The sequence below is a fragment of the Physella acuta genome, unplaced genomic scaffold (genome assembly GCF_028476545.2).
Source record: "Physella acuta isolate Inbredline_101_S28 unplaced genomic scaffold, ASM2847654v3 ptg001488l, whole genome shotgun sequence".
NCBI classification, from domain to species: Eukaryota; Metazoa; Mollusca; class Gastropoda; family Physidae; genus Physella; species Physella acuta.
The window spans coordinates 1-12,836 of record NW_026733003.1 but is presented as its reverse complement, the minus strand read 5'-3'; the positions used below and the strand labels follow the sequence as shown (position 1 = coordinate 12,836).

The 12,836-nt window shown below is 38.3% G+C and overlaps 1 protein-coding gene across 1 annotated transcript; it reads right to left on the bottom strand.

Annotated features, from left to right (window-relative positions):
* Positions 1-547: 547 nt before the first annotated feature.
* On the bottom strand, positions 548-10,816 carry LOC131928353 (alpha-mannosidase 2x; the record flags this gene model as incomplete). The annotated part of the gene is given in 4 exon segments (XM_059284355.1): positions 548-4,897; positions 5,795-6,015; positions 7,121-7,274; positions 10,568-10,816. Coding segments are annotated over 4 exon segments (3,255 nt in total). The 3' UTR covers positions 548-2,185.
* Between the last annotated feature and the right edge of the window lie 2,020 nt (positions 10,817-12,836).

The window sequence follows — 12,836 nt, the reverse complement described above, 5'->3', positions numbered from 1 at the left end:
CTTGAGTAAATAAAACCAGTGTTTCTTTCATACATTTTTTCTTAGGATAGGGGCAAGAATGGTTAAAGAAGGCCTATATGTGTTCTATATTAATTGTAAATGCCTGAAATAAACTCTGAATGAAACTGCAACAAAAACATTTGTTTACATTGAAGCTAGCAATGTTTATGACATTGACACTGAAGAAGATTGCACCATAATGTAGGCCAGCGATAGACAGGAAGTATTTGTAATACAAGTCTCCTTTGAACAATACGCGATCAATCGCCATTCACAGAGGCAGTATACAGAACATACACATACTGACCAGACATACAGGCAGTACATACTGACCATACATACAGGCAGTACATACAGACCACACATACAGACAGTACATACTGACCACACATACAGGCAGTAGGCATTCATAGTGACCAGGAATACAGACAGTACATACTGACCAGACATACAGGCAGTACATACAGACCACACATACAGGCAGTAGGCATTCATAGTGATCAGAAATACAGACACTACATACTGACCTTACAAATATTTAAAAAAAAAAAACAACAAAGGCCCCACAGTGAAAGCTCTCTGACAATGTACCGACTTAATTTTTGCATGTTTTTTTTTTAATTATAAAAAAAAAATATTTTGACTTCATTGAACAATTTACCACACATTTCTTAATTTATTAGAGTAAACCGGGCATACATTTATATTTTATTTCAATTTAATTTTTAAAAAATTGGATTTTACTCAATATGTTAAAAGCAATTAGTGCCTGCATTTTGAAGTAAAGCTTTTATATTTAACCAAATATGTGGGGTTTTTATTTTAAAATATTTTCAAAACATACATTTTTAAAAAAATCAAAAATCTTTCTGCCAACATCAGATGTGAAGTTTGTTTTTAAATTGTCTGCCCCTTTCTCAAATATGACGTGCTAGTTGCAGATACATTCAATCCACTCCATCAAACCAATATCACACAACATTTTAAAAAAAAATCTGGCCAGTCATGTGACCAGGGTAATCTGGCCACATGATAAACCAATGGTCATGTGTCCACACATACATAATGTACAGGACAACAATGTCCCAGAGTCAGTTAGTTTCTCTTCCATTTTTAGCCAAGTGTTAACACATCACTGACAACCTGTTAACACATCACTGACAACCTGTTAACATATCACTGACAGCCTCATTCAGTGAAAGGATCAGGTACATCCTGCTGTGGTAGTACAGTCATGTAAAGAAAAAAAAACCTTTTTTGAACCACGATGGTCCACGGGGGGCAGGTGAAGTAGAGTTCAACTGTTTCAGAGACCTCGACTTAAGGGAAAGTTGGGTTAGCCGACTTCACTTTCCCTAACACGAGCCAGGTACCCAATAGAGCTGATCCATCAGTGTGGTCACATGGCACCTCTTTGTTTTTTTCTCTAACAAAGGACAATTTTTGAAAACTAATCCTTTTAAGCCAATATGGATTCATTATTTTAAAATAGTAAATAGTTGTTTTTTTTTTAATGTACAGAAAAAAAAATGTTTGCCCTAAAACCTTTAAAGATTAGTATACAAAAAATATGCACAAAGAAAATTTTTAATGCTAAAAAGTTATCAACTTAAGTAAATTCATCACTCAATTAAAAAACAAAAAACAAATTAGGAATGACAAAAATTATACAGTGGAAAAAAATATCAGAGAACATGGAAAAAATAATTGTTCCTGGAAAATGAGTTATTTTCCTATTTATAGAAAACTTCATTATGAACATGATAGGCAAAAAGTTATCCTTTGTTTATTGTTCATCTTTTGGAATATTGGACTTGAAACTCAAGTTTGTATTTTTGTTTATCATCACTTTTGTGGCTGTTTCTATTATGTAGGTGTTAACATTGACATAATCTACATATTCCATAATGTAGCTGGTTAACGTTACACAGATATGAACTGCTGGACTGACTTGGCACTGATGAGATCAATTAATCTCTTTAGATCAATGATTGGATAGCACCATGAACAGGTTGGATGTTACTTTAAAAATTGGCTGGGTTTTTTTTTTAGCTATTCAATTCAAGCACCACATGGAGATAAAAGGAAAAAATTATTGCCTTTTTTTTTAAGCTGGATGTATCTGGTCAAGATGTGTAAAGCCTTCCCGATGAAAAAAATTTAAATTAGAAACAAGAAATGTGGATTAAAGCTGCACATGATACGCTGCTAACTCCATTGGTGATATTTTCAACGGTTCTTTAGGGTTGAGGGTTCTTTTGATCACGGTGTGGGTCAGCGAAGTCTCCCGCAGGTTGGAGAAGTTGAAATCTTTTAAAATCTGATCAAACGTGACGGTGGGGTCAGAGGGGGAGCACACCAAGCTAGGCTGGGGGAAGTCGCAGTCGTAGCCCCTGCGGTGCAGGATGATGCTGGTACCATTGTAAGCCAAGTCGCGGTTGGCCAGGCTACGCAGGCTGACAAGGCTGGTGTCACACGGGAATGATCTGGGCGTTGGGTTGATGCTCTTGAAAAATATATCAGTGTCTACCGTCGTGTAGTAAGCGAGCGTCGGTTGCTGTAGAATGTCGTGCGCTGTCAGAGAGAGGAGAGACAGCGCTGCGGTCTGTGACGTGAGCGTGCTGGGGGTAGTACGTCTCTCCACCAGCAAGACAAACCGGCTGATGGTTGTCTTGATGTCTGTCACGCCTTCCCCCAGCCCGCGCTCGTCATCGTACAACAAGTGCCTGTCCAGCATCACCTCCAGGTGACCGGTATCCAACGAGGACGCGCCATGGGGTTGTGCTGACAGCAAGGTCAGTCTGGTGATTTCGTCCTCTAGTAGAACAGCACTTGTCATTGGGTAAAAGTTGGCCTGAATGCCAAGGACAGGGTTGGTGTGGCGCCGGATAAACTGGAACCCATTTTGATCCGTGTAGAAGGAACGATCAGGATTTTTTATATCCGTGTTGAAATGCATTACAATTTCTTTACTCTGCAGGGTGATGATGTTGAGAATGTTTTCAATAAAAATACCAGACGCCAGGTGTGTTGGATGGTTATAGATTGTTACACGGTGTGTAATATACGGCTGGAAGCTAACCTCAACATGTGTCAGCAGGGGTCCTTTAGCTACACGTATGATTGGAATGTTGGGAAATAAAACAGTGGCCGGGCCCTGCGGGCTGAACAGGTACGCGCCACTGCCTTTAGAGTTGTAAAACATGAAATTTAAATTGAGTTGCGTTACGTTGTTGGTGACCAAGTCCAACACGTTTAACAAGCTGCCAGTCTTTGGGTCAAAGGACAGCTGGATGACTTTGTTGTCTACCGTTATGGGAGACGTTCGTTCATTCTCTGGTCTGTTCTGAACAAACAGGCTGTCCCCGGACACCGCCAGCTCGTTGGTGTTGTAGACGGTCAGCGTGGAGAAGTACGAGGTCACCGGGGGTTGGGTTTTTTTGTATAAAATCACCGGGGTCAAGGACAACGGGCCAATGTCCAGCATGAAAGAAAGCTCAAAGACGCTGGACGAAACGGTGGCGTCCTCGTCCCGGTCCCACACGGGCCCCACCTGGTTTGGAATGATGTCTTGGGAAATGGTGAGTACCTCCACAGTCTGAGCATCCACCAACAGGTGAACCATCTGCTGCCTGGGCTGAGCCAGGGGGTTGAAGAACACCACTGTGGTGCCAGAATCTTGTACAGATATCACCTGCTTGGCCGGCATGGACTGGTGATTCTTCCTGGCCGTTTCCGGTTTAAAAACAACAGGTGTTTCGACTTTCCCTCCGGAAATAATGGATTGTATGGCCATCTTCATAACCTCCTGGGAATTGTTATACGCTCGCAGCAAATACTGCTCGTAATCCTCTGCCACAAATGATTTTGAAGTGCCGGTGATGGCGTCGTGGTGTAGAAACAGACCCAGCGCCCGATGAGCAGCCTGCAGGAATGATGAATGTTGGAGAAATTTGGACTCGGTGGCTAAGCCCAATTTCTTATAATAGGCAAAGTTTAAAGTGTTTAGTATATCTGCCGCTTGGATTGTAGACTGCACGTCACGACAAAAATACTTGTCAAACGCCCGCGTGGAATAATATCCCGTCCAGTACGCACCGTCTCTATCAGAATAAGGGAAAAAATCCCCGCTAAGTGTGGGCAACTTGCTGTCTTGCCCATGAGATTTTCTTTTGTCCAGCTCCTGCTTGACCAGCTTAAAGTAATCTTTGAGGGTCCCCCACTGGATGTGGGTGTTCCACTCAGTTTTAGAGTTGATGAAGTGGATCAGTTTCTCATAGTTTGTGTACTGCTGGTCCCACTCTACTTCCTTGTCGTAACGGAAATCATCACCGATGGGCACCAGGATTGTGTTGTACCTGTAGTAGAACGCCTTGGCTTGGTACTGGTAGTACAGGAGTTCGGATAACTCAGCCAGGTTTTCATTATCCACATCTTTAGCAAGGGCTTCTGTGTAATCCCCCGGCACTTTCCGGAAATCAAAAGCTAAACAAGAGAAAGGGTTCGGGCCGCAGGTGTACTTGATGTTGTACAGCATGAACGGCATGACATGGCACATGATGTCAGTGCTGCCCTTGTCGTCCCACATCTGACGCCAGTTGAACTCCAAAGATTTCTTCTCAAAGAGACTCGTCTTGACAGACTGGTGGATTCTTTGAATGACCATGTTGGACATGCCAGCACTGTGCCAGATATACGGCATGGTGCCGGAGTGGCCGAACGGGTCAATGGACCAGCTGTTCTGTGGCCGCACGCCCAGGTTCTCCCACAGCCACTGGTGGCCTTCTACCAGCTGGTCAATGACGGCCACGTAATGTGTGCTGGCTTCGTCCGGCATCACCCAGCCCCCCAGTGTCATCTCAAGCTGGCCGCGACGTATCAGGCGCTTCACGTGTACCTGAAGAAACAAGCTCAATGTTAATTATTTTATTTACACATAAAACAAAGAAAACATCTCATGTAAAAAAACAAATTGTCTTTTATTTACAAAATAGTCTCAAATAAAAAATTTTAGCTAGCAGTGTTAAATGTTCAGTCAAAAATGGAAATCATTAATTGAAAACTAGAAAAGAAATCATTAATTGAAAACTAGAAAAGAAATCACTAAATTGAAAACTAAAATAGAAATTGCTAAATTGAAAACTAAAAAGGAAATAACTAAACTGAAAATTAAAATGGAAATCACTAAATAAAACCAAAACAAATCACTATATTGAAAACTTGAAAATTGAAAGCTAAAAGAAATTCATTAAATTGAACAACTATAATGGAAATCAATAAATTGAAAACTAAAAAAAGAAATCACTAAAATTGAAAACTTAAAGGACATGAATATACCCAAAATTGAAAAGGAAATCACCATATTGAGAACTTAAAATGAAATCACTAAATTGAAAACAAATGAAAATCATTATACTATTATTAAACTAAAACATATTAAACTAAAATGCAGACTAAAATGGAAATCATTAAACTGAAAACTAAAACATATTAAACTAAAACGCAAACTAAAATGGAAATCATTAAATTGAAAACTAAAACATATTAAACTAAAACGCAAACTAAAATGGAAATCATTAAATTGAAAACTAAAACATGTTAAACTAAAACGCAAACTAAAATGGAAATAATTTAAATTGAAAACTAAAACATATTAAACTAAAACGCAAACTAAAATGGAAATCATTAAACTGAAAACTAAAACAATTTAAACTAAAACGCAGACTTAAATAGAAATCCCACTATTGAACCATGACACAACACATGCACATTTAGATGAACACAGTGTGAGTACCTTGACAGAATCATCCAGCTCATTCCACCACATGGAGAAGAAGACTATCTCCGTCCAAATGAAGGTCATGTTGGGGTACTGGGTCAGCTTGTTCACCATGTTGTTGAGTATGTTGCGCGTCTGATCTGAGTAGTACTCATTCACGGACTTGAGCCACCCAGGGTCATTGTGGGAGTGGGGCATGAGAATAACATTCAGCTTGGGCCTGGAACTGGTTGTCACTGAAGAGGTAGAACTATCAATTAGAATAGGAACATTATGTTTCTGCAAGATTTCTAGTATCTTCATAGGACTGAATAACTGAATAGGTATCAATCAATTAGAATATGTGGAAACAACATTACATTTTTTTTCCAAGATTTCTTGTATCTTTATAGGACTGAATAACAGAATAGGTATCAATCAATTAGAATATGTGGAAACAACATTATGCTTCTCCAAGATTTCTAGCATCTTCATAGGACTGAATACCTGAATAGGTATCAATCAATTAGAATATGTGGAAACAACATAATGCTTCTCCAAGATCTCTCTAGCACCTTCATAGGACTGAATAACTGAATAGGATTCAATCAAATAGAATATATGGAAACAATATCGTGCTTCTCCAAGATCTCTTTAACATCTTCATAGGACTGAATAGGTATCAATGAATTAAAATATAAGGAAACAGTTTCACATTTCTTTGAGATGAACCTATGACATTCTCCCCCCCCCCCCCCCGACTATTGTAATTACCCTCCCCTGCTGTTGTCAATGCATGTTATATACTTTATATGGTCAAGTGATGAACTCATCATTTTATAAAATGTCAAGGCAACTTATACAATGCCTTAAACGGGCTCGCAGAATGTAAATAAGAAAATGAGCTCAAAATCCCCAGGGTTGATCAGGTTTTGAACAATTGCAATGGTATTTACCATGACATAAAATATAGAAATCATCTACTTCATGTACTGAGGTAAATTTCAGATTTATTTTTCATTCATACGTCACATTTATATACATAATAATACTTACGGCCCTTTGGCACTTCTATGAATGTTTGGAGCATTTACCATGACATAAAATATAGTTTATTTTCTGACTTATATTTCATTTCATGGGTTTATTTAATTATAAGATCAGTTACCATTTACATGAATGCTTCGGCATTTACACATTGACACAATACTTCCTGTACCTATTTTTATTTTATTTTGATCCCATTACGTTTTTTTTTTAAATTACTAGAGTTGTTAGCACTTACAAGAATGTTTTGTGGGGATGGGCATCTCCCATTGACCATCAGACCTTTTTTTAATTACTAGAGTTGTTAGCACTTACAAGAATGTTTTGTGGGGATGGGCATCTCCCATTGACCATCAGACCTCAGGATGAAGTTGGTGTTCTGGAAGACGTCATAGGTTGAGAGGTTGGCATGGTGACCTGGGCTAGACTTGAGCAGCCCGCACACCTTGGCGTCTGTCTGACTTGACCCCTGCACGCAAGAAGATGAAGAAAACCTCTACATTAGGTGAATACAAGTAAACAAGTCAGTCATCAGGAATATTTCCTTTATCTCTACATTAGGTGAATACAAGTAAACAAGGAATATTTCCTTCACCTCTACATTAGGTGAATACAAGTAAACAAGGAATATTTCCTTTACCTCTACATTAGGTGAATACAAGTAAACGAGTCAGTCATCAGGAATATTTCCTTTACCTCTACATTAGGTGATTACAAGTAAACAAAAAATATTTCCTTTACCTCTACATTAGGTGAATACAAGTAAACGAGTCAGTCATCAGGAATATTTCCTTTACCTCTACATTAGGTGAATACAAGTAAACAAAAAATATTTCCTTTACCTCTACATTAGGTGAATACAAGTAAACGAGTCAGTCATCAGGAATATTTCCTTTACCTCTACATTAGGTGAATACAAGTAAACAAGGAATATTTCCTTTACCTCTACATTAGGTGAATAAAAGTAAACGAGTCAGTCATCAGGAATATTTCCTTTACCTCTACATTAGGTGAATACAAGTAAACAAGGAATATTTCCTTTACCTCTACATTAGGTGAATACAAGTAAACAAAAAATATTTCCTTTACCTCTACATTAGGTGAATACAAGTAAACGAGTCAGTCATCAGGAATATTTCCTTTACCTCTACATTAGGTGAATACAAGTAAACAAAAAATATTTCCTTTACCTCTACATTAGGTGAATACAAGTAAACGAGTCAGTCATCAGGAATATTTCCTTTATCTCTACATTAGGTGAATACAAGTAAACAAGGAATATTTCCTTTACCTCTACATTAGGTGAATACAAGTAAACGAGTCAGTCATCAGGAATATTTCCTTTACCTCTACATTAGGTGAATACAAGTAAACAAAGAATATTTCCTTTACCTCTACATTAGGTGAATACAAGTAAACGAGTCAGTCATCAGGAATATTTCCTTTACCTCTACATTAGGTGAATACAAGTAAACAAGGAATATTTCCTTTACCTCTACATTAGGTGAATACAAGTAAACGAGTCAGTCATCAGGAATATTTCCTTTACCTCTACATTAGGTGAATACAAGTAAACAAGGAATATTTCCTTTACCTCTACATTAGGTGAATACAAGTAAACAAGGAATATTTCCTTTATCTCTACATTAGGTGAATACAAGTAAACAAGAAATATTTCCTTTACCTCTACATTAGGTGAATACATGTAAACAAGGAATATTTCCTTTACCTCTACATTAGGTGAATACATGTAAACAAGGAATATTTCCTTTACCTCTACATTAGGTGAATACAGGTAAACAAGGAATATTTCCTTTACCTCTACATTAGGTGAATACATGTAAACAAGGAATATTTCCTTTACCTCTACGTTAGGTGAATACAGGTAAACAAGGAATATTTCCTTTACCTCTACATTAGGTGAATACAAGTAAACAAGGAATATTTCCTTTACCTCTACATTAGGTGAATACAAGTAAATAAGGAATATTTCCTTTACCTCTACATTAGGTGAATACATGTAAACAAGGAATATTTCCTTTACCTCTACATTAGGTGAATACATGTAAACAAGGAATATTTCCTTTAACTCTACATTAGGTGAATACATGTAAACAAGGAATATTTCCTTTACCTCTACATTAGGTGAATACAAGTAAACAAGGAATATTTCCTTTACTTCTACATTAGGTGAATACATGTAAACAAGGAATATTTCCTTTATGTCAACATTAGGTGAATACAAGTAAACAAGGAATATTTCCTTTACCTCTACATTAGGTGAATACAAGTAAACAAGTCAGTCATCAGGAATATTTCCTTTATCTCTACATTAGAGGAACATTAAGGACAGGAATGCTAGAGTTACCTAGGGTAAGTTCAAAGGTCACTAAGTTGCTAGACTCAGAACCTTTCTCTGCCACTGTACAGGGAAAATGTGGTCAGCAATGTCAATTTAGCCATTCCATACCTTATCACTTAGTTTCTGAATTTAACCTACAGGTATACACAGTAAATCTTATATCCAAACCCTAAAGTGCATTAGGGTTATGATATCAGTTCCATTTGATGTTTTAATGTGTTTAATGCAAAGCTCTGAATGCCCAACCATTTTCCAAGTGAACCCATTTTTACTTTTGTCATTCAGAAGAGACCAAATAAACAAATAAATAATGCAAAAGCATCAAGGGAATTAACTCTATAAACATGCATCCCTGTACTGAACTGATTTAATAATTGATTAGTCTCCCTTTAATCAAGCCAAAGCCAAACAACTCAAATCCTTTTAATTAATTTAAGCCAAACTTGCCAAAAGGATTGCATTGCTTTCACACAAATTTAGCTTTAAATTTGAAAATATGTTGTTTGATGATGTGAATAACTTTTTACAATTACATATACCACCTTCTGTTAAATGTGTTGACTTCATTTAACATATAAATACCTTCAGTAAAGTAAGTAAAACAGATGAAAGGCAGATGAAATTGAGTTCACATGTTTTCTGTAACCTCTAGATATATAGGGGATAGTGTGGTCAGTTCTATACTGAAACATTTACTTTCCCTAATGCAAGTCAGGTATCCATCACAGCTGAGTCGACTCAGGGATGTCCTACAGATTAGAACCTGGGTGTTGAATTCAACATTTTTAGGCCACCAGTTGTGCACTACCACCCAGCCATGTCATCCCATCTCACTAACAATTTTCCCCAGATTTATAACTACCTTCAGCTGTTGGCTGTAGTTTAAAACTTTTATAACTACCTTCAGCTGTTAGTTTAAAACTTTCCCCCAGATTTATAACTACCATCAGCTGTTAGTTTACAACTTTTCCCCCAGATTTATAACTACCTTCAGCTGTTAGTTTAAAACTTTTCCCCAGATTTATAACTACCTTCAGCTGTTAGTTTAAAACTTTTCCCCAGATGTATAACAAACATCAGCTGTTGGCTGTTAATTTAAAACTTTTATAACTACCTTCAGCTGTTGGCTGCAGTTTAAAACTTTTATAACTAACTTCAGCTGTTGGCTGCAGTTTAAAACTTTTATAACTACCTTCAGCTGTTGGCTGTAGTTTAAAACTTTTATAACTACCTTCAGCTGTTGCCTTTAGTTTAAAACTTTTACCCCAGATCTATAACTACCTTCAGCTGTTGGCTGTAGTTTAAAACTTTTATAACTACCTTCAGCTGTTGGCTGTTAGTTTAAAACTTTTATAACTACCTTCAGCTGTTGGCTGTTAGTTTAAAACTTTTATAACTACCTTCAGCTGTTGGCTGTTCTTCCTCCCAAACAGCAGCTGGTGCTGCTCCTGTAGCTCCGTCTGCAGCGCCTCCTCGGGCAGGTTCTTGTAGACCCCCAGCAGCACCAGGGCCAGCACCCCCACGGCCACCACACGGTGCCAGAACTTCATGTTTCCCATGAACAACATTCTCGCTGGTCCTGGGGATCACTGGGGGCGGGGGAGGACGTGGGTGCTGCTAGCATCATGGTGTGGGCATGGCTCTGTTCTCTGTGGATTAAAAAACATCATGAGATCACAGGGGACGAGAGAGGACGTATCTTGATGTTTGCATCATGATGTGTGCAGATGAAGTAGAGTTCATCAGTTTCAAAGACCTCGGCATACGGAGGGATGGTGTGGTCAGCACTATGCCCAGTCTCCTTTACTTTTCATAACCTGACTCAGGTACCCATCACAGCGAGCTGGGTGGACTAAGTGACGTTCTACTGATTTGAACCCGGATTCGATCTGGAGATTTTTGGGTTAGCAGTCAAGCGCTCTACCGCTAGGCCACGCAACACTATATGTCACTGGCATAATATGGTATAATTACGGCTTTGAAATCTAAGAATTTGGTGCCCTCTTTACCATTAAATGCACCCAAATATGGAATTCTAACCCCCCCCCCCCCCAACCATAAGCAAATAGCTTATGCTCCAGTTCAAATTTATTTTTAAGAGTTAAACATATAGAATAATAATATAAAATACTAAATCCAATACTGTTTTCTGTTAGAACCAGAAATAAACAGTCGTCCTAAATTTACAATGATCCTGGAAGCCAATCGTATTTAGGAGGGAGGGGGGAAATTGTTAGGCATTCGAGAAAGAAATCTTGTACTACAGACATCGTCTAAAACTATAATGCACGTTTACTATCCAACCATTGAAATAACCTGTTTAATTCACGGTCCAGCTTTCATTTTTTCACATGACTTTTTAAGTAAACTGTTTATTAAATTAATTTGTAATGCAATTATTTATCAATTAGTTTTAATGTTCGGTAGATAAATCACTTTCAGTATAAAACGGTCTACCAATCAGTCATTACTCAAATTCTGCGTTCAAATGATCGATACCCCCACCCCTCCCCTACACCCCCCCCCCCCCCCCCACACACACACACACACAAAACATCAGACCAGCAGTTGAACGAAAGCGATACCTAAGCTCGTCTAGACAAACTTTGTGGTACATTTCCCCCGCTACGCTCCCAAGCGGGCTAATCGCGTTAAAATGACACGCGGATAAGACCGGTATCTTTAAACATTCAATTTATGAGCCCGGGGGTAGAGGGGTCGGTAGAAAAATGCCCGTGGCCCCGGGGCATGTGAGAGAGAAAGTACTCCTCGAGTACCCCATCTTTCAGGCCGGCGTAGGGCGCGATAGGGTAGATAAGCGACGGTTCCGAGGTGTGCGACACGGGATGCGCTCGCGGGGTCACGGAAATGTAGGTCACGTCTGATTTATGCAAAATGCAACATAAAAAGAGTCAGTGAGAATAGTTTATGCGCTCATTTCCATTAGAATAAGCGTTTTAGAGTTCTATTTTTAGATCCGTACCGGCGATAACCTAATCGATTAAGATATCGAAGTTACAACAAATCTATTTTTAAACAGAAGTCATTGCCCAGGCAGTATTTATACCGGTACACGGAAGACTAAATAAACAACATGCTTATTTCGGTCAACGGCGATCTATATTTAACTCCAATTTATAGGTACTATATTTTTAGAATTTGTGTACAGCAGTTTGACTGATGTAATATAATGCTAAAGTTTCAGATTGTATGAAGTGCTGCGTGGCAGAATCGAGAAAACGGCGGATACCGAGATGGGTTCGGAGCCTTTTAGAACTGCGGCGTTTTTCGGGGGGGGGGGGGGGGGATTTTGTGTTTATATTTTTTTTTAAATCTGAGAGCAACTATCAAGGATTTTTATAGAACTAATGAAAAAAGCATCTCTTGTAGCATCTACTGTAAGAGGATATAAGCCCATTGCTTATTTCCTCGCTAGTCTATTGAACGAAATAAGCACGTTGATTATTTCTTCTCCCGTCGATTGCAATATCAATAGCAAATCCAGTTATCAAATTTAGGCCTATAAAAAGTGGTTTCCTTTCATGTATCTACCATAGTAAATGCCATTCACAGAATTAAAAAAAAATAATCTCGTTCTGTAGTTAAGCTAAGACAGGCCACTATACATTTTTTTTTTCAACACAGATCCTTTTAAAAATATACTTAGAA